This window comes from Podarcis raffonei, chromosome 7 (assembly GCF_027172205.1).
Source record: "Podarcis raffonei isolate rPodRaf1 chromosome 7, rPodRaf1.pri, whole genome shotgun sequence".
Classification (NCBI taxonomy): Eukaryota; Metazoa; Chordata; class Lepidosauria; order Squamata; family Lacertidae; genus Podarcis; species Podarcis raffonei.
The window spans coordinates 547357-569730 of NC_070608.1; the positions used below are offsets into that span (position 1 = coordinate 547357).

General features: G+C 47.5%; 1 protein-coding gene across 9 annotated transcripts in view; it reads left to right on the top strand.

Moving 5' to 3' along the window:
• The window catches only part of SPATC1 (spermatogenesis and centriole associated 1), a 44573-nt gene that overhangs the window by 937 nt on the left and 21262 nt on the right, over positions 1-22374 (top strand). For 5 of the 9 annotated variants that reach the window (XM_053395005.1, XM_053395006.1, XM_053395004.1 and 2 more), the window contains exon 2: positions 195-455. In XM_053395005.1, coding sequence (XP_053250980.1) covers positions 195-455 — 261 coding nt within the window. Of the gene's footprint in view, positions 1-194; positions 456-15114; positions 18316-20096; positions 20170-21993; positions 22128-22374 lie in introns of those variants that run through there. The other 4 variants (XR_008331359.1, XR_008331360.1, XR_008331361.1 and 1 more) reach the window with 4 other exon arrangements.

Sequence of the window (22374 nt, forward strand, 5' to 3'; positions counted from 1 at the left end):
CCCAGAAGGGAGACGACTCCACAGCCGGGGCGCTGCTGGGGAAGTTCCTGCTACACCGAACCCCCTTCCTAGGAGAGCTTCATCTGCAGATCTTAACTCACATTTCAGAAATGTGGGTCCCAAATTGCTAAGGGCTTCACAGGCTTGCGGCTGGGGACTCTGACTCATCTTAACCTGCCTGTTCAACTCCACAGATCCAATCCTCAACAACGCCTTCCAGGAAAGCCACAGCTGGGAGCAAGCCCGCTTCGCCCCCAACACCAACTTCAGGGTGACTGTACGCCGAAGGCTTCCAAGCGATAACACTCCTTCAACCATTTCTTCACCCATTTCTCCGGGGGGTGGAACGATGATAAGAAGATCCCCTCCTGGCCCACGGGTGTCCACGCCCCTCAACCTGACGGACAGAGCAGCAGGACTGCAGGTCGTCCGGTTTGCTCCTGACACCACGACAGGTGAGAGCCCGTCTCGTCTCCAGGAACATGGCTAGTGGGTGGAGGCAGGGCTGGTGGCACGGGGCGAGTTGGTGTGTGTGCCAGGATGGGCCCTCTGCATGGCACCAGCAGCTCAAGTGGCTACTTGAGGTGGGGATCTTTTTAGGGGCACCAATGAAGCAGCATGCAATGCAAGACTCTCTTGCTGGGTTGCCATTCTGGTACTGAGCAGGGTCCACGGGGTCCTGGGTCTCAGCTGTGCAGGTCATCATCAAAATAAGCTTTACTGGACTAGCCAAAGGCCACAACGAAACCATACAAATACTATGAGGAAAAGAAATATCTATATAACTATACATAGAAAGCAGAGCCACTGCCTGAACCATCAAGATCATAACATGCAGATGCTCGTTTTGATTGGGGACTCCACAAAGCATAGAAGAGTTTCCTATTTAGGCCTCTGAATCTTACAGTTCACTGCAATTTTGTCCAGGTTCTTCCTGATCTTTTTTGTCCCCAGCACAAAGAGGGCCACATTATAAGTAACTGGAGCATTAGCATCCCTGAGCAGCCAGAGACCCCTCTCTGCCAGGGAGAGACAGCTTTCCTGGACAAAGGATTTAGAAAGCGTCTCCCAGGTTCTGAGTATAGTGGGCAGTGGAATAAATCATGCTAGATGTTCTCCACCTGCGGTTGCCCAAATACAACATCTATCTGCGTATGGAACCCTATTATAACACCTGTCCAGGACAGCAGAGGACATTCCTTGGAAACGCAACTCGGTAAAGGCATATCCTCATGAATCTGGCGGACGTTTAGACAGGGAGTTGGCTCTAAAACACACTGTTTTTAAGAATGAAAACCATGGGGAGCACTGGGAAGATTCCGTTGAGATTCTGTCCAGTAACACCCGTCCCTTCAGCTGCGCAGATCAAGGGAAGCGGGTGGCCATGAAGCAACTGGGCATTTTCTTGGGCATGCCCACATCTCCGCATGAAGCAGTGTTACAAGATGTGTGTTCAGCGCTCATGTGCATTCCTACACTCACCACGAAGAGGTTTAGGACCTTTTGTAGAACTATAACGTGTGTTTGTTATGAATATGCACTCACCCTTACCCTCATGCCCGCTGACAAGAGGAATGAAGCAAGGTTGGTTTGTTACATGAAATGAGAGCTTACGAATGCTGCTTCAGGCAGCCAAGTCACCATATAAGCAGGCGCAGCTCCTACAGTACATGCACACCTTGGTCTAAGAGTGAAAGAAGGATCCCTATTCAAAGCCTAAAGAGGGCAGGGCATTTGTCACACTAGAAGTGAAGCAGGAAAGCGAAGGAAGCAACGCACAGGGTGCGGCTGGTCCCTGAGAGCACGGAGTGACAAGGGGATCCATGCTGGAGCTTGTGAGAACTAACCAAGCCTTGAAAACCTGGGGTTTAAGTATGATTTCCAGCCACGTTTAGGTTATGGAGAGGGGAGGAGGTCTTTGGGATGAGTAATTCCTACAATACCTATATTCTATTGTTCTGTTGCTCGCTTCTTATTAAGTTCCGGCCTGATTCCTAATTTGTTTACTTAATTGGGTGTAGAAGGGCTATGGCCCGAGTGAAAAATAACTAACTGGCTACCTTTGTTTCTTGAACTCTAACTTTATGTATCATTGTCTACATGGAACCTTTTCACAGGTGATGAAAATGAAATTTTTGCTGGTAACACCAGATTGCTGTGCTGATCTTTACATAAAATCTTAAGAGATCTGAAAGCCTTCCGAGGCATCAGAGATAAGAACTAGATCAGCATCAGGAAAGTTCGCTGAGGGGTATTTTCTATTAAGAATATTAAGAATCAAGTTTATGCCAACTGTGCTGGTATCATGGTCTACATGAATAAACCATAGGAGAAGTTCAGACTGGCTCACACCATTTCAGCAGCACCTGGGAGAAGGTGCAGGAGCAGATAGGAACTCCTTCTCTAGAGAAGTTAGACTGGCTCCCTCCTTGTCCTGCTGGCAAAAAACTCTTGCACCTTTGAGCTCCAACAGTTTCTGAGAACTGACTTCTTTTAACAAGAGGGATGATGCTATGCTGCTTTCATTGTGATTGTCTGTATGGTTTTTAATGGATCGTTTTGATTGTCTGTATGTTTTTAATGGGAATAATTTGGCAGGGATGTAATGACACTTGTAATGTGGAATTATTTATGGTAATTATGGTTATATAATAGATGGATAATGGTAAAAGATGCAGCAAATGAAAACTTAAACATGGAACTCATGGAGGCGGGGAAGGAGATCTGAAGGTTCAAAAGAAATTTGCATTTTAATGTTTGATATTGTTGTTTTATATGTATAAACTTATCAAAAACCCAATAAAAATAGTTACCACTATCTTGGAATAATTCCATGTTGATCTGTAAGCGTAAATAGGTTGGCAAGTGGTAATGCACACCATTCTGTATGCTTTTTCAAAATCTCAAACAGAAATCCCGCCAGAGCCGGGGACCTTGGCAAGTTTTAGTTCTGTGATTAGTTCTATAATTTCATCTGAGCTTACCAATGGCCAGTTGGGTATATTTGAAGGAACAAGCTTGTCAGCATTAGATAGAAGACAAGGTGAATCATTAAATATTTTAATTTTTTAAATAAAGGAATTCACCTAGGTTTGAGGGGGAATAGCATATACATTTAGAAGGGAATTGGTGTTCCGATGGCCAGAATTTATTTGCCAGGATTTATGATTGTTCATTTTTATTGCATTTATTAAATGTGTCCATTTATTCTGATAGTATATTTTCTTTTTCTTAGCAATAAGATCATTATATAGCTTCCTACATATAAAATAGTTTTTAAAAACTGTTATATCTCCTTTTTGGTGAAGGTCCCTAAACAAAGTTCTGAGTAATATTTTCTCTGTATAGCATTCCTAGTCAAACCAAGGAGAAGGATTAGGGAGGGCCACTGATGCAGGCTTAGCTATCGTACTGCAGTGGTCTATTAATTGAGAATAAGATTATACTGCTACCTTATTAGTGTGAATTGATAAGGGTTGCCCTCAGATGTAACATTCTATCCGAGTCCAAGAATTTGGCAATCACGCCTTCAGACTGCACTGACCACCTAATCCTTTTCAAAACGCCGTGGTCACCACCCAGTGCCGCTGCCCCCACATCTTGTTGCGGAAGGCAGATAACGGACAATCTGTGGGTGGCGCAGTGCAGCCCCCCCTACCAGGGGGGGCAGCAGGGCTAATTACCCACATGTTGTTGTTTAGTCGTTTAGTCGTGTCCGACTCTTCGTGACCCCATGGACCAGAGCACCACATATTAACCCTGAATTACTGGCATGACTGGGGGTCCGATCTCTTGGGAGGCAGCCATATCTCATAGCAGGAAACCAGAAGTCGACCACCTAATCTTTTCCAAAACACTATAGATGGTTTGTTCTGAACAACCAGGCTTTGAGATTTTGTTTGCTGGTCTGCACTGCAAAGTCGAAAGTAAATGGGAATTGCCACTTTTCTGTACGAGATCCAATAGAGATACTGGAACATAAATATAAAGAACATAGGATGCGGGTGGCCCTGTGGTCCAAACCACAGAGCCTCTTGAGCTTGCAGATAGTAAAGTTGGCGGTTTGAATCCCCGTGACGGAGTGAACTCCCGTTGCTCTGTCCCAGCTCCTGCCAACGTAACAGTTCAAAAGCATGCCAGTGCAAGTAGATGAATAGGTACTGCTGCGGAGGGAAGGTAAACAGTGTTTCATCTCATCATCTGAGGGAGGGAGGTAAACATTTATCAAAATTACCTATTTGTTACCCATATTTATTAGGAAAGTTTGGGATAGAGGAGGATGTGCCAATAAGAATTGTTTCATATGGCAGACCGAATTTGATTAATATTAAAAGGCCAGCTTGCGGCGATCTTTAGAGAATTGTCTGTGGGCAGGTAGTTTGAATAAAGAGAACCCAGCAGTGTTTACCTCAGTCACTAACCAAATTTCTTGGAATAAAATACAGTTGAAACCATTGAGATATTCAATGAGCCAATAAAGGCTGAATGCATGCATGCATGAAAGACTATTGGGAAAATTGTAATTAGCTATTGGTTATTGTTAAAGTTCTAAATGCGTGGGGAATATTAGAACAGTCTGTAATACCATATGACAACTGAGCTACTTGTCCTGTATGATGTGATATACACAGATATACGCAGATACACATACACACATACTCACACATAAGCCATGAAAGTCAGTGGATGAAATACAGTTCTTTTTCTGTAGGTGAAATCACTTTCCATGCTTCTGTGAGTACATTCTATTACTCACCTTTTATAGGACAAAGAGTGAGAATTCCACACGGGGAAACACCTACTGTGGAAGGGCCCAGAAGGTATGACAACAGCCCTCTCCTCTCACTGCAATAAGCCACTTCTACCCATTTGGACTGGTTGCAACATTAAGTGGGGTCAGGGCCGGCCCACCCATGAGGCAAGTTGAGACAACCGCCTCAGGTGGCAGGATCCACTGGGACAGCAGATCACAATCTTTCTTCCCTGTTGTTTTTGATGTAGATCTTCCCTTTCTCTCTGCTATAAAACCTTAAATGGCTCAGGACCGCAATATCTCAAGGACCGCCTCTTCCCATAGGAACCTACCCGGACCCTGAGATCATCTTCTGAGGCCCTCCATTGTGTGCCTCCTCCTCAATAGGTCAGGAGGGTGGCAACACAAGAATGGGTCTTGTGGCTCCCTGTCTATGGGATGCTCTCCCCAGGGAAGTTCGCCTGGCACCTTGATTATACACCTTTTAAAAGGTAAAGGTACCCCTGCCCGTACGGGCCAGTCTTGACAGACTGTGGGGTTGTGCGCCCATCTCACTCAAGAGGCCGGGGGCCAGCGCTGTCCGGAGACACTTCCGGGTCACGTGGCCAGCGTGACATCGCTGCTCTGGCGAGCCAGAGCCGCACACGGAAACGCCGTTTACCTTCCCGCTAGTAAGCGGTCCCTATTCATCTACTTGCACCCGGGGGTGCTTTCGAACTGCTAGGTTGGCAGGCGCTGGGACCCAACAACGGGAGCGCACCCCGCCGCGGGGATTCGAACCGCCGACCTGACGATCGGCAAGCCCTAGGCGCTGAGGCTTTTACCCACAGCGCCACCCGCGTCCCTTATACACCTTTAGGTGCCAGGCAAAAACTATAGGAGTGCAAATATCCAGAGTGTGGGGTCAGGTGGGATTACTATGAGGAATTATGAAATATGCATCAAGCCATTGTGTCCACAATGAATGCATTGTGTTGAATGGGTTTGATACATTGGCAATAATTTCTGATCAAATCCCACAACCCTCTGCATCTCTGGCCATTTCCTCTACTGTCCATTTCTCTTTCTTGACAAGTCAAGTACGCAGCCCAGTTGTCACCAGGCAGGCATCCTGGGCCATAAAGATAGTGGGCAAGTTTCTTTGATGTAGCTTTTCTGATATGTTAATCTTAGGATGTTAATCTTAGGGCCAGGAAACAGATCTCACATGAAGGTGATAATGATCGCTGTCCTCCTGGCCATCCTTCTTATCAAGTGTATTGATTGTTTACAACCTCCGGGGTTGCTGAATGCACTCCTTTGTAGTTTTCATTCATTTACCCAAATATATGCACGCTTAACTAGTGTTTGTAGTTTAACATTGTCCCCACGTGGGGTTTGTTGAAATGCTCAGAAGAAATCTGATTGGTTCTTACGAACACTCTGTAAAAAGCTCTTTTGTGAATAAAACTGTTGGGATACTGCCAGGGAGATAAAGTCCACCTGAGCCCCCAAGCTCGGTGCCGGACGATCCATCGACTTTCGTTGTCAGGCAATATCAGCAATCAGCGGCACGAAGCCTCAAGAAAAGATAGCCACATTCCTGGACTTGTGCACACTCTATCAGCAGAATTCACACAGCAAAAGATGCACAGCAGGAGAGCATATTTACAGTTTATTCAGCGTTGGTCAGAACAAAGAAATCCATGACCGTCTGCTTCGGCTGCTCAGGCAAACAGGAAAGAAAACGAAAGGAACTTAAAAACATAAACATCCTGTGAACAGGAAATACGCAGGCTGTGACACAAACATCCTGCTCCCTCTTAAGGTGGAACGGAAATATCCTAACATCCTCCCCCTTTCCGTGTAACCTGTAGTACCTGTGGTTCAACCCAATTGCAACCTTTGTACGTAAACCTTAAGTTGTTCTCTGTTAACAACCTTAGACAACAGATCAGCAGGAATTTCATTTCCTGGCATGTAGGACACCTGAATGAGTCCTTTCTGAATACACTCTCTTGCACGATGTAGCTTAATCTGCAAGTACTTGGTTCTTTGCTTGCAACTCTCCGAGTTCAGCAAAGCCAAACAAGATCTATTGTCTTGATACACTTGTATAGGACATTTCACAGAAACCCCAATGTCCTTAAACAGTTGCATCAACCATTCACAATCCATGAGTGAAAATGACAGAGCATTGAGTTCTGCTTCACAGGAACTTAGGCTAACTGTCGTCTGCTTTTTGCACAACCAGTCAAACAGGCAGTGGTTGTACATGTAGCATACTCCAGAAGTGCTTGTACCATCCGTGGTGTCACTTCCAAAACTCGCATCTGCAAAGATTTCAAGACCTCCAGTCTTCTGACTGGTGAACCTCAGCCTGTAGTGCATAGTCCCTTTCAAATACCGGGCTATGCGCTTCAGAGCTTTCTAATCCTGAACAGTAGGATTGTTAGCATGTCTGCTAAGCAGGTTAGTGCTTACAGCAATGTCAGGTCTTGAGCATCTAGCAATGAAATTCAACTTGCCTAGAATGCATCTGTACAGCGTAGTGTCAGAAAACGCTTCAGCAGTACTATCTACCTGGTAACCTGTCACCATCGGTGTGTCTGCTGGGTTTGCATCAACCAAATTCAACCTGGTTAATACATCAGCAATTTTCTGTGTTTGGTGTACCAGAAAATTACCTGCTTGGTCCCTCTCCACCTACAGAGAAAGATAGTTGGATACCTCACCAAGATCCTTCATGTCAAAGTGCTCCTTCAGCTGAGTTAGGGTGCTTTGGTAAAAAGCCTGATTCTTCCAAAACATCAGAAGATCATCAGCAAAACATAAACAATACTGTTTGTTTTGCCCCTCCTCCTTGACAAACACACACGGATCAGCTTTGCCCTGGTGAAAACCTAGAGAAAGCAACGTTTCAGTGAGTTTTGTGTTCCAACACCTGGCACTCTGCTTGAGACCATATAAGGATTTCCGCAGTTTACAGACCATTCCCTTCTGTATCTGCATCCCGTCAGGTGGAAGCATATACAGCTCCTCCCCCAAAATCCCATACAAAAAAGCTGTATTAATGTCATGATGGGAAACATGCAGTTTCTCCTCCGCAGCGATCTTGAGCATCAGCCGAATGCTCTCATATTTGACCGTGGGCGAGTAGGTCTCGTGGTAATCCTGTCCTGGTACCTGTGAAAAACCTCTGGCAACCAATCTGGCTTTGTGTCTGACAACCTGGCCATTCTGGTCTGTCTTGGCCTTGAAGACCCATTTGCTGCCAACCAGTCTCATCCCTGGGACTACCGGTACCAGCTCCCAAGTTTGGTTCCTGTTCAAGGAATCAACTTCACCCTTCATGGCTTTTAGCCAAGGCTCAGCATCTTTAGAGGTTAACTCCTGAACCTCTTTGAAGCTTGAAGGTTCCCACACCTTCTCTGAGCTACTAAGAACAGCAGTTGCCGTCTTAGCAAACTCATCAGCAAATCTCTTTGGAGGTTTGCCTTTTGTCGCCCTTTCAGACCTGCGAACCAGACGCATGTCTTCTGGACTCATCTCCTCTTTCTTAGGAGAAAAGTGACCAATGGTGAACAGTGGTTCTTCCAGTTCATTGTCAGACTCAACAGATGGTCTGACTGAGGCCTTTGCGCTCTTGTAGTCTGCTGTGTCATCACTGTCACTGACACCAGCAGCAGCGCCGCCCACTGAACTGGAATCCGAACTCTGATCATCATCATCATCCTCAGTTTCCTCAGCTTTCTCAGCATGATCTGCTTTCTTCACATCACCTTCATCCTCCTCTGGGTAACACTGGAAAATTCCCACATTTCCCCCCCACTTAGGATTGTACTCAACACTCCTTGTGAACTTAATGGATTTAGAGTTAGTCATCCATACCCTGTATGCACCTTTTTCGTACCCCATTAACAAACCATGTGCCCCATGCTTCCCAAGCTTGTTGCTTTGTGGGGTGTGTACCCACATGTCAGAACCAAAGATTCTCATGTGCTTGACGTTAGGTTTGTTACCAAACATCTTCTCGTAGGGAGTGCAACCAATAGGTGATGAGTCTCCTGTTAAAAGAATAAACAAAATTCGCCAAAGCCTCCCCCCAGAACTTCTCAGGGAGGTTGGCATCATGCAACAAGGTTTTCATTCCTTGCAGCAACGTTTGATTTGCTCTCTCCGCAAGCCCATTCATCCATGGCGATCTAGGCGTTGACATGTCATGCTGGATTCCCTTCTCAGTCAGGAAAGCTTCAAACTGCTGAGAAGTGAACTCCCCGCCTCGATCAGTAAACAGACAGCCGATACGTTTACCGTGAGCATTCTCCAACCAATCACAGAATGCCTTGAACCTAGGAAATGCTTGTGATTTCTGCTCGAGCATAAACACATGAATGTACCTGGAAAAAGAATCAATTAGAACCATGAAGTACCTTGCTCCTCCCAAAGAGGGCGCAAGAGGACCTACCAGGTCTGCGTGCACTAGCTGGTAGGGTTTGGAAGCCTGCCTGCTAGACTCCTTGCCTTTTGGAGCAACCTTCACCTTGTTCTCTGCACAAGATACACATTTCATGTGAAATTTACAGGGTTTGATGTCCAAACCTTCAACCAACCCAGGCATCTTGGCCAGCGCTTGCCAAGACAGGTGACCAAATCTTCAATGTGCATCGTGAATGCATCCTGCATGAAGAACCTTGTTAGTTTGTGCAACCTAAGAAGTATCAGCATTAGACACATTAACAGCACTGTCATCATAAGTTATACAGAATAAGCCATGCATAAACTTTGCATGCAAAATGTCCTCTTTGCCTTTCCTGATGACACAGACAGTCCTCTTGAAGGATACCTCAAAACCACGCCCAGTCAGCTGTGGGACACTAAGCAAATTGTCCGCAGCTCCTGGAACAAAGAGTACATCTCTTATGGTAGTATGCAGACTTGCAAGTTTCACAGTCCCAGCTCCTGCAATTTGCAAAGTCCTTCCATCAGCCAGGTGGATCTCACCATCTTGAGGCTTGAAGGAGATAAACAGATGGCGGTCCTTTGAAACATGGCGACTGGCTCCAGAGTCCATAACAAACCTGGCCTTGGCCTTTGGAGCAGCTTTTGCAGCAAGCAAAACCTTGTTTTCCACCGGCGTGGGCTTTTGGAGCTTGCCCCCCTGCTCCTGGCCATCAGGCGTGCCTTTTGCCTTTGGTGAAGCTGTGCCAGCAAACAAAGCCTTGTTTTCCACTCCACCCCCCTTCTGCTTCGGGCCATCTGCAGGCATCTTGCTCTGTTTACCTCTGGCCTTCCGGCGATGACCTTGGTTCTCACGAGAAACAGAGCTCTCAGCTGCCGACTCCTTGGCTCCCCCTGGAGGCTGGAATGCTGCCTGGGATGACGTTACAGTCTGCTCCCCCTGCAGCTTGCAACCGGTGCCCTCAGCATCCCTGCATTCACTCGCATTCTGGGAAACAGCCAGGACCTCTGATGCATTCAAACTCTGGGCTGGGATGATTGGCAGATGGGCAGCTTTCAAAGCATCCCACATGTCACGTGCCGTGAGATTTCCAGCAAGCGTTTTTATATCCTCCAGAGAGACGGATAAGACTATTACGTCTATGGCCCTCGAATTCTGGGCCTCCCATTTCTCTGTCCGAGGAACTGGAGTGGCTTCAGACACAGTATGCCAGACTCCAAACTGACGCAGCAAACTCTCACACCATTTTGCCCAGGTCTGATAATTGTGCCGATTTAACTTCGGGCACTCAGTGGCCTCAGAAGCTTGGAAAATCTCCATTCCAGCTTTTTACGTGAGCCTTTATGCCTTCAAAGACCTCTTATCTTGGCAGCTCATAAATCACGATGCCTCTGGCTCGGCTCCCAGGCCAATTAGACTTGCCGGACATCAAAGACCTTTTCCGCGGCATTCAGAAAAGCCTCTGCTTTCGCTTTTCCAACACATACCTCAGCAGTCTGTCGCTGTCTTACTCTCCTGTAAGTGCCGTGAATCTGGGCCCGAAACCAGTTGTTGGGATACTGCCAGGGAGATAAAGTCCACCTGAGCCCCCAAGCTCGGTGCCGGACGATCCATCGACTTTCGTAGTCAGGCAATATCAGCAATCAGCGGCACGAAGCCTCAAGAAAAGATAGCCACATTCCTGGACTTGTGCACACTCTATCAGCAGAATTCACACAGCAAAAGATGCACAGCAGGAGAGCATATTTACAGTTTATTCAGCGTTGGTCAGAACAAAGAAATCCATGACCGTCTGCTTCGGCTGCTCAGGCAAACAGGAAAGAAAACGAAAGGAACTTAAAAACATAAACATCCTGTGAACAGGAAATACGCAGGCTGTGACACAAACATCCTGCTCCCTCTTAAGGTGGAACGGAAATATCCTAACAAAAACTACCTGGGCCAGGGGCTGGAGGCACGCAGAGATTATTATACGCACCCTTCCCAGAGTCTTGCTGGTTCAAGCCTCTGTGTGTATTCTTATTAATCAGAGTTCAATCCTTCCTTTACTTTGTGAACGCCTCAAGAAAAACCCCTTCCAATCTACTCCCCATCCCAAGGGACAAGGGCAGGGCGAGCAGGGATTACCCACCTCCGTCATTAGTGCTGTGCAATGCCAGGTCCATAGGCAATAAAACCACCAACACGCGTGACTTTTTTGTATTGCAGGGGATTGACCTGGCTTGCGTGACGGAGACCTGGGTACTTTAAGGTGAAGTAGTCTCCCTACATGAGATAACATCCCCAGGTTTCTCTGTCCTCCATCAATCGCGGACTGCGGGTCGGGGGAGGAGGAATAGCGTTGTTAATCCGGGAGAATTGCTCTTTCAGAGCTCTGCCAGCACCGGCGATCTCCGGCATTGAATGTGTTGGTCTTGTGTGGGGCACCAAGGAGAGCTTGGCTGTCTGGCCAAGTGTACCGACCATCCACCGCACCGGCTGCCACCCTGTCAGACCTGCTGGAGGTGGCGGCGGGCTGGGCCTTGGAGTTCCCAAGCCTATTGGTTTTGGGAGACTTCAACATCCATGCCGATGCCACCCCCTCCTCACAGGCTCTGGACCTAATGACTTCCATGGCAACACTAGGCTCTTTCAGTTTGTTTTGGGCCCCACTCATCAAGCGGGCCACACACTAGATTTGATCTTTGGTGCTGGCATAGATGAGATCATGCTCCCCTCTGTGGAAGTGCCATGGTCTGATCACTATGCTCTGAAAGCCAAGATTGACTTCCCGCTCCTCCCCTGCTCCAGTGGCGAGCCTATTTGGGCTTGTCCAAGAAGGTTGATGGATCCTGATAGATTCCGTCAGGCCTTGCGGGACCCTGCTCCTCCTGGAGACTCATTAGATGACCTTGTCTAGAACTGGAATAACCAGCTCTTGGCAGCTATCAATGATATCACGCCTAAGCGCCGTCTGCGACCCTGTCAAAACCGGGCCCCTTGGTTTACCGAGGAGCTCCGGAAAATGAAGCAGGATCTCAGACGGCTAGAGCGAGCATGGCGACGGACTCGTGACAGAGCTTCACGAACATCTTATAGGACACTTATGAAAGCTTATGAGATGGCTATGAAAGCTGCTAAGAAATCTTACTTCACAGCTTCCATTGCATCCGCTAGCTCTCGCTCGGCACAACTTTTTAGAATAATTAGGTCGATAACGTCCTTAGAAGGACAACCAAATATAAGCACAAATTTGACTCACAGCTGTGAGGCATTCATGAGCTTTTTTGCGGAAAGTCCTGTTGCTCCGCCGTGACCTCCATGCAGATACAGTGACAGAACTGGAGGCCCCTCAATTGTGTTGGACCATTTTGATCGGATACTCCCTGCTGATGTGGACAGATTCCTCCAAGCTGGTAGGCCCACCACCTGCCTCCTCGATCTGTGCCCATCTTGGCTGATTAGGGCGTGCCCAGATGTCGTGCAGACCCCCCTGGTTGAAATTATCAATTTGTCCTTTGGCATGGGGATATTCCCAGGGGAGCTGAAGGGAGCAGTGGTGTGTCCACTCTTAAAGAAAACTTCACTAGATCCTTTAGATGTATCCAATTACCGCCCAGTTTCAAATCTTTCATATCTGGGTAAGGTAATTGAGAGAGCGGTTGCTGAACAGCTTGGTAGGTTTCTGGAGGAAACATTGGCTTTAGATTCATTTCAGTCCAGGGTCCGTCCTGGTTTCGGGACCGAGACGGCTCTAGTCGCCCTTACAGATTATCTCCGTAGACAACTGGATCTAGGCAGGCCAGGACTGCTGATTCTTTTAGATTTATCAGCAGCCTTTGACATGGTTGATCATGATCTTCTGGACCACCGCCTCGCCGATGTGGGGATACAGGGCATAGCCCGTAAATGGCTGTGCTCTTTTATCTCTGGTCAGGTACAGAGGGTGGCGCTAGGGAGGGATATGTCATCGCGCCACTCCTTGGTGTGTGGAGTGCTGCAGGGCGCAATCCTCTCCCCGATGCTTTTTAACATCTTCATGCGCTCCCTTGCCCAGATTATCCGGAGCTTTGGGCTGGGTTGTCACCAATATGCTGAGCTCTATCTGCTGATGGATGGCCACACCAACTCGACCTGGACACACTGACCAGATGCTTGGAAGCTGTGGCTGGATGGTTTTGTGGGAGCCGATTGAAACTAAATCCTTCGAAGACAGAGGTCCTCTGGCTGGGTCAAGATGGTATGGGGATGAGGGACCAACTCCCTTCTCTTGCGGGGGCCCAATTAGTGCCACTGCCTTCTGGTAAGAGTTTGGGTGTAATCCTTGACGTCTCCCTTTCCATAGAGGCTCAGGTTACAGCAACAGCCAAGGCAACATTTTTCCACTTTCGCCGTATCAAGCAGTTGGTCCCTTACCTTTCCCACCCTGACCTGGCCACAGTGATCCATGCGACGGTCACCTCCAGGTTTGACTACTGTAATTCGCTCTACGGGGGCTGCCCTTGAAGCTGTCCCAGAAACTCCAGCAGATGCAGAATGCTGCAGCGAGGCTCCTCACAAGGTTTCTGCCACGGGAGCATATTCACCCAGTGCTTTTCCAGCTGCACTGGCTCCCGGTGGAGTACAGAGTCAGATTTAAGGGCTGGTTTTGACCTTTAAAGCCCTTTACAGCCTAGGACCCTTGTACCTACGGGACAACCTCACCTGGTATGCCCCACGAAGGACCTTAAGGTCCATAAATAGCAACACCCTAGAGGTCCTGGGCCCTAAGGAAGTTAGATTAGCCTCAGGGCACTGGAGGATCTGATTTCTTTCCGCAGGGCCTGTAAGACAGTGTTGTTCCGCCTGGCCTTTGACTTGGAATCAATTTGATTCCCTCCCCCTCTTTCTTTTTTCCTTTCTCCTCCTATGATGAGGCTGCATTTTAATGTTTTAATGTTGTATTTTAAACTTGTTTTTTAAGTTGTATTTCGATCAACTTTTTATTATTGGTTGTTAGCCACCCTGAGCCCGGTCTTGGCTGGGGAGGGCGGGGTATAAATAACATTTATTTATTATTATTATTCCTTTTTAAACAGGTCTTTAGTTGACCCTTTAAAATGTGGCTTTTTGGGGAGGGGGTGTTACTGGATTATTGTTGCACATTCAGGTGATGAACAAACCCTCCATCATGGGTAGGCAAACTAAGGCCCGGGGGCCGGATCTGGCCCAATCACCTTCTAAATCCAGACCGCAGATGGTCCGGGAATCAGCATGTTTTTACATGAGTAGAATGTGTCCTTTTATTTAAAATGCATCTCTGGGTTATTTGTGGGGCATAAGAATTTGTTCATTCCCCCCAAATATATATATATATATATATATATATATATATATATATATATATATATATATATAGTCTGAGGGACAGTGGACCAGCCCCCTGCTGAAAAAGTTTGCTGACCCCTGCCAATGTTCCAGGGTGTAGCAAATATGATGCAGATCATTGGATTCCTCCCTGAAGCTGCCTTCAGTCTCAGCATTTGGCATTGACATTTTACTAAAGAGGACCATGAGCCAGACTTCCTCCACCAGGTGTCCTCCAGATGTTTTTGATTGCAATTCTCACCTGCCACTAGCCAGCATCAGTCGTGCGATGCTGGGGCAGATTGTAGAGATGGTCCACAACAGCTGGGGTACAGAGGTAACTGAAACATCTTTAACTTCAAAAAGCGCCAGAATTGCTGTCATCCAGCCACCATAAATACCTTTAAAGAGAACAAACCAAAGAGAAAACTAGAGCCAGAACCTTCCAAAAAAATGCAGACCATCTCTATGACCATAGAACTCAGGGCTTCCCTTGTTGTGATGCCACTAGTAGCTTCTGAGTGTTAGGGATGTGATGCCCTGTGAGGTCAGTGTGACCCCGACGCTCAGCGGAGCCTCTCTCTCTTCTTTGCAGCTAATGCCGCTTTATATCCAGCCCATCAGACTCTTGCCACGTCCTCCTCTCAAAGTCCCAAAGGCTATTGCTATGAGTGCTCCTCTCCGGTGCATCCACACCATCCACAGACTTCCTCCTCCCAAAGTCCCAAAGGCTATTGCTATGAGTGCTCCTCTCCGGTGCATCCACACCATCCACAGACCTCCGCAACAACTTCCTCTGACCCCAGTAACACAAATCTTGAGGGTGGCACAGTGTACCCAGTGGGAGTCCCCCCACTCTGGTCCTTGCCCAGCTCCATGTCCCCTGGGGTTGATACAGTCGTCTTACCTCCAGGCCGCCCCAAAGTTGCCAGGACACAAACAGTAGACATCACCACCCTCCAGCCCAGCTCTGGGGGCTCCTATTCTCCAAATGCCAACCAAACAAGAGAAATTGAATCATATTGGTCCTGGCCCAGCTCCATGTCCCCTGGGGATGATACAGTCTTCTTACCTCCAGGTCGCCCCAAAGTTGCCAGGACACAAACAGTAGACATCACCACTCTCCAGCCCAGCTCTGGGGGCTCCTATTCTATGAATCCGAACCAAACAAGAGAAATTGAATCATATTGGCCCTGGCCCAGCTCCATGCCCCCTGGGGATTATTCAGTCTTCCCTCCTCCAGGACGCCCCAAAGTTGCCAGGACACAAACAGTAGACATCACCACTCTCCAGCCCAGCTCTGGGGTCTCCTTTTCTCCAAATGCCAACCAAACAAGAGAACTTGAATCAACTTGGTCCTGGCCCAGCTCCATGTCCCCTGGGGATGATACAGTCTTCTTACCTCCAGGCCGCCCCAAAGTTGCCAGGACACAAACAGTAGACATCACCACTCTCCAGCCCAGCTCTGGGGGCTCCTATTCTACGAATCCGAACCAAACAAGAGAAATTGAATCATATTGGTCCTGGCCCAGCTCCATGTCCCCTGGGGATGATACAGTCTTCTTACCTCCAGGCCGCCCCAAAGTTGCCAGAACACAAACAGTAGACATCACCACTCTCCAGCCAAGCTCTGGGGTCTCCTATTCTCCAAATGCCAACCAAACAAGAGAACTTGAATCATATTGGTCCCTGCCCAGCTCCATGTCCCCTGGGGTTGATTTAGTCGTCTTACCTCCAGGCCGCCCCAAAGTTGCCAGGACACAAACAGTAGACATCACCACTCTCCAGCCCAGCTCTGGGGGCTCCTATTCTCCAAATGCCAACCAAACAAGAGAAATTGAATCATATTGGTCCTTGCCCAGCTCCATGTTCCCTGGGGATGATACAGTCTTCTTACCTCCAGGCCGCCCCAAATTTGCCAGGACACAAACAGTAGACATCACCACTCTCCAGCCCAGCTCTGGGGGCTCCTATTCTCCAAATGCCAACCAAACAAGAGAACTTGAATCAACTTGGTCCTGGCCCAGCTCCATGTCCCCTGGGGATGATACAGTCTTCTTACCTCCAGGCCGCCCCAAATTTGCCAGGACACAAACAGTAGACATCACCACTCTCCAGCCCAGCTCTGGGGGCTCCTATTCTCCAAATGCCAACCAAACAAGAGAACTTGAATCAACTTGGTCCTGGCCCAGCTCCATGTCCCCTGGGGATGATACAGTCTTCTTACCTCCAGGCCGCCCCAAAGTTGCCAGGACACAAACAGTAGACATCACCACTCTCCAGCCCAGCTCTGGGGGCTCCTATTCTACGAATCCAAACCAAACAAGAGAAATTGAATCATATTGGCCCTGGCCCAGCTCCATGCCCCCTGGGGATTATTCAGTCTTCCCTCCTCCAGGACGCCCCAAAGTTGCCAGGACACAAACAGTAGACATCACCACTCTCCAGCCCAGCTCTAGGGTCTCCTTTTCTCCAAATGCCAACCAAACAAGAGAACTTGAATCAACCTGGTCTTGGCCCAGCTCAATGTCCCCTGGGGATGATACCGTCTTTTTACCTCCAGGCCGCCCCAAAGTTGCCAGGACACAAACAGTAGACATCACCACTCTCCAGCCCAGCTCTGGGGGCTCCTATTCTACGAATCCGAACCAAACAAGAGAAATTGAATCATATTGGCCCTGGCCCAGCTCCATGTCCCCTGGGGATTATTCAATCTTCCCTCCTCCAGGACGCCCCAAAGTTGCCAGGACACAAACAGTAGACATCACCACTCTCCAGCCCAGCTCTGGGGTCTCCTTTTCTCCAAATGCCAACCAAACAAGAGAACTTGAATCAACTTGGTCTTGGCCCAGCTCCATGTCCCCTGGGGATGATACAGTCTTCTTACCTCCAGGCCGCCCCAAAGTTGCCAGGACACAAACAGTAGACATTACCACTCTGCAGCCCAGCCCTGGGGTCCCCAACTCTCAGGATACCACCCAGAATGCCTCCCTCAATGTTACCCGGGATGCTTCTCAAACTGCCTCTCCAAATGCCTCACAGAATGGTCCTGTCTCAGTGCTAAATCTCTCTGGCCCTCTAAACAGTGCTGATGTTGCTCAGCACTGGTGGGAGTCTCGGCCTTTCACCCCTCCAAGTGCAGCACTCAATGCCTATGTATGCCAAGCATGGCCTGCCATGAGCATGCCAGCACTGCAGCAGGCATTGGCGCTGGGGCAAGCAATGCAGCAGGCACAAATCCTGACTCCACGGAATGAGAAGCTATTGGGAGGGGTAAAGGAACTAAGGCACACCCAAGCAATGACACAGCGACAGGCAATGGAGCGGGAGCAGATGCAGCCTAGGGCGTGGGCGCAGGCACCCGTAGTGACCCAGGCACCAAGACTGACACAGCAGCAGGCATTCGAGAGAGCACAGGCACAGCAATGGGTGAAGACCTGGGCAGAGATGGAGCAAACAGCACGACGACAGGAAATGGAGCGGGCACACTGGGCCCAGGCCCAGGCCCAGGCCCGGGCCCAGGCCCAGGTAATGACCCAAGCACAAGCCCAGGCACTTGCACAGCCTATAATCCTGAGAAGCCCTGCCCCTTTCATACTGCAATCCCCACTTGTTGGTAGGGAAGCCATGCCACCCCCTTTCCAACTACCCTCTCCCGAAGCCATGCCACCAACCCACCTTCCTGCTAATCCACTCCAAGCCCCACAGAAATATCCCGATGTGAAGCCAAAGGAGCGCAGAGCCTCCACTAAGCAAGAGACTGACATGAAGACCAGCAGCGATGCCAAAGGAAAAGGTGAGAGGGACCAGAACGGAGCTGGGGCAGGCAGGCAGGGTGGAGTGGAGCAGAGCTATGTGGTGGGGGTATAATTCACAAGGAACTGCCACTAGCCCTAGAGCCAGCAACAAGCAGCAGCATGGGCAGCCCAGGCCAGCACCATGAGTGCTGCTATTTGCAACCCCAAAGAGCTTATGAGGACAGTGCCCTGCCCTGGAGGAGATCCAGAAGCCCAAGGGACAGGGGGAAATCCTCTGTGGTCAGAGGCAAGCCATGATCTGCCCCTAGATGGCTGAGGGATGCCCAGGAAAGTCTGGTGTAAGCTGGCTATATGTGGGCACTAGTCAGGGCCCATTTGCCAGAAGCTGAAGTTATCATGGGATCGTGAATAAATCACAGTGGGAAACTGAAGGTCAACATCAGCAACTCTTTTTCTTTGAGATTTTTTTTAAAGTTTTTCATAATAAAATAAAATAGTGTCTACAAAAAATACAAATAGAGTCCTCTCCTAAAAGTAATTCTTAGCCCTTACCACACACAGAGGATAGTAGCTCCTCCCAGCTCTCACTTCCCACTCTAGGAGACCAACAGTTCCCTGTTTCTCACCCAAGGCCCTCCATCAAGCATCTACCACTCCCATTCATATACAATCTCTGGACCTTAATAAAGGCCCCAGACATAGGACTCCAAGGAAAAAACAAAAAGAAGAAAAACAAAAAAGAGAGACAAAAAAGAAAGGAAGGAAGGAAGGAACAATAAGAGAGAAAAGAGAGAGAGATAAAAAAAGACAAAAGAAAAATAAACGCTAGAGAAAGATACAAACAAAAAAGTTCCTTCTGATTTTCCATCTGCCGATAACATAAAAAAAGGAAAAGGGATTACCATACTTTACCGTGTACAACACGCCTCCATGTATAAGACATCCCCTATTTTGGAGAAATCAAAATTAAGAAAATTGGAGGGAGAGATTGTTGAGCTTTTTTGGGATTGCCCACAGTTGTTGAGCTTTATTCGGGGGGGTGGCCCACAGTTGTTGTGCACACATCGCAAAAGTCACCTATCCTCTGTCCCATCGCCAACAAAAGCAGCAAACAGGCTGCCCAATTGCCGCATCAACAGCCAATCAACACCAGCCCTTGCCGCAGCCACCAATAACAATCTCCGACTCACAGCAGCAACAGCAACCAATCCCATGCCCCCACAATGCACTACCCATATATAAGACAACATGATTTTTGATTAAAAAAACAGTCTTATACACGGAAAAGTATGGTATTTAAGACATTTAGCCAATGCTAAAATCCATCTTCTGCACTTTCTGTTAAACAATATTTCTTTTAAGTTAAGGTGTCTCAGAAGCATTCATTTTGTTTTCCCACTAAAAGTACAAGAGGAGTTCCCTAATTGTTATTATTGGCTAATGTCAACCATATTTTTTCTTTTCTATTAACTTTACTTCCATTAATTTCCACCACAGTTACTCCATATTGAGTGACAGCAAATTCTTTCTATCCATGTCCATTTTAAAATCTCTCCATTGTTATCACATATTGGAATAATATTCCTTTTTCTTCTTATTATATATCCTTTAGTTCATGTCCATTTCCATATGATCAAATTCCACTTCCTGTTGCATTTCCATTTCCTGTTGTATTTACAGTACTATCCTGATCTCCTCTCCTCTAGAAACTTCCATTTTCATTTTTCCCAGTCTTTTCCCAGAGAGAATACCATAAATTTGGCAGCATCATTCTCTGAATTTGCTCCAAATCATATACAAAATACTTTCTCTCTGCTAGAACTGAAGAATGGCCAGGACTGAAGTTTTCCCTAAAGCTTTCCCTACCTCAACTCCATCAATGCCAAATCCAGGTAATTCCCCATTTGTGATTGTATCTCCTCCTCCTCCAAATCCTTGTATGGAATGCATTTCATTTCAGCATCTGCTTTCTTCATCCAGTCCTGCCAGCTTTTCATTGATTTGGTCCGAAGCTTCTAGGTATTCTTCATTTCCATTTTCCATTTCAGATCTCTTTGATTCATTTTCTCTCCACCTTTCTTTTCCACTGATTGATTCCAATCATTTTTAATTGTTCAGCCATCAACTGCTGAACAATGCCAACAGTCACTGGGAGATCTAAAGGTACCTTTGCCATACTGGATGCTTTTGATGATTTGAATATTATTAGCAACTCTACGTTAATATTTCCACCTTAAAACCACAGCCACAACGTGTCTTATAGGAAATTCTTTTCCACAACTGGAAATGGCCGCTTTACTTTCAGCAACAAGAAACAGAAAAAGGGTTAGATTTTTCACACAAGGGTTTCCCTTGTCTGTCTAATCTTTATTGTTAACCATAAATCAGGCTTTTAGCTTTGCCTTGAGACACTTTAACAACCAGTTTTCCTTTCTGTTCTTCATAACAACAGAAAGAGGTACTTACAATTTTTCAGATTGTAAATTTTCACCAGCAGCATAGAGAGATCTATTTCAGGTCCCCCAGATCACCCTTATTCTCCTGAGTGATTACTGTAATGGCCCGAATATAAGCCGCACCCGCAAATATATTCAATGGCTATAATTCCGCAGGCACTCACATCCAAAAATGGCAAATGTATAAGAAAATCCTACGGGTACTAGAGATTACCCGTAAGCTTGCAAATCGGCAATAAAACATTTCTTTGTTCCGTTTTACTATATGTCTGTTTCAGCAGCAAGATCATAAAAGTCTATTTTTGTAAGGTCACGTATTTAAGCTGCACTTTTTCACGGTCGGAATTTGCGGGGAAAGTGTGGCTTATTTTTGGGCCAATACGGTAATAGTCAGTCTGACTACTATCAATCACCACATAATTATCTTCTGTCAGCAGAGAGCTAACAGAGAGGCAGCCAAACTGCCATTCCTCTCCCCGGAAGTTATCAGCAGCTGGCCAGTCTTCAAATAATGGCCTGGCCACAGACAGGCTTTATACAGACCTATAAGTGCCTAGTAACAACTGTAAATATTGCACCCTATGCCTGAAAGCTGCCTTAATGACCTTCCTTTGCCACATAATGTGTGCCACTGGGGGCCAGCTGACACATCATTTTTTTTAAAAAATGCTTCAATTAGCCAGTTTGAAGAAGGAACCACCCATGCAACTCCAATCCAGAATGGACTCACACCGTGGTTGCCTGATTTCTTCCCCTCTCCTGTGTCCTGTTAGCTCCCAAAGGTGGCTGCAGACAGCCCCATGATCCTGCCTAAAATGAACAGCTGTCCTTCTGAGCACCGTTAGCTTACAGACTTCTTTTCTCTCTCACCTTTTGCATCGAATGTGCTGCACTTGGGCAAAATAATAATAATAGCAGAATGATAAAAGCTGCTCACCTTTGTATTTTATTTATTTATTTAGAAGGATGTATACAATTCTAAGCATAGTGCAGGACAAGGCCCTTAACTTATATTCACAGGAGGGGTGTCGGTGCAGAGTTTACAAAGAGACAAGACAGGCTGGCTTTAGTACATGGAGCAGTGCAAACAGGGGGGAAGGTGGGGAACTCCACTCTGGTCAGCAAAATGTGGCCTGGGCTGCTAGCTGTGAGGCAATAGGCTGGCAGGGGAGGATGGACAGCTTGACCAAGGGGAGTGGGCACTTTGTGGATGGTGGAGGGCCAGGGAGACCTCCTCTCTGACAGGAAATGTCTTTGCAGAAACCAGCAAGCAAGAGCGCATCGTGGGCGAAATTGCATTCCAACTGGACCGCAGGATTCTCTCCAGCATCTTTCCTGACCGCGCGCGCCTCTACGGTTTCACCGTCCGCAACATCCCTGAGAAAGTCGCACAGGTGAGGGGAAACTCCACTTACTGCCTCTGGCCCTAGCCCTGGCATGGCAGCTTAGAGAGAGAGAGAGAGAGAGAGAGAGAGCGTGCAAGTAGAGCCTTTCCACATGAATTTGTGGAACCCAAACTGGGGGTTTCCCCCAAGGAACTGTCAAAAGGGACCAGTCATTTCAGGCCAACTAGGAATGGATGTCAGTGGGTCAGTTCAAGCATACAGTGGTACCTTGGTTCCCAAACTTAATCCGTTCTAG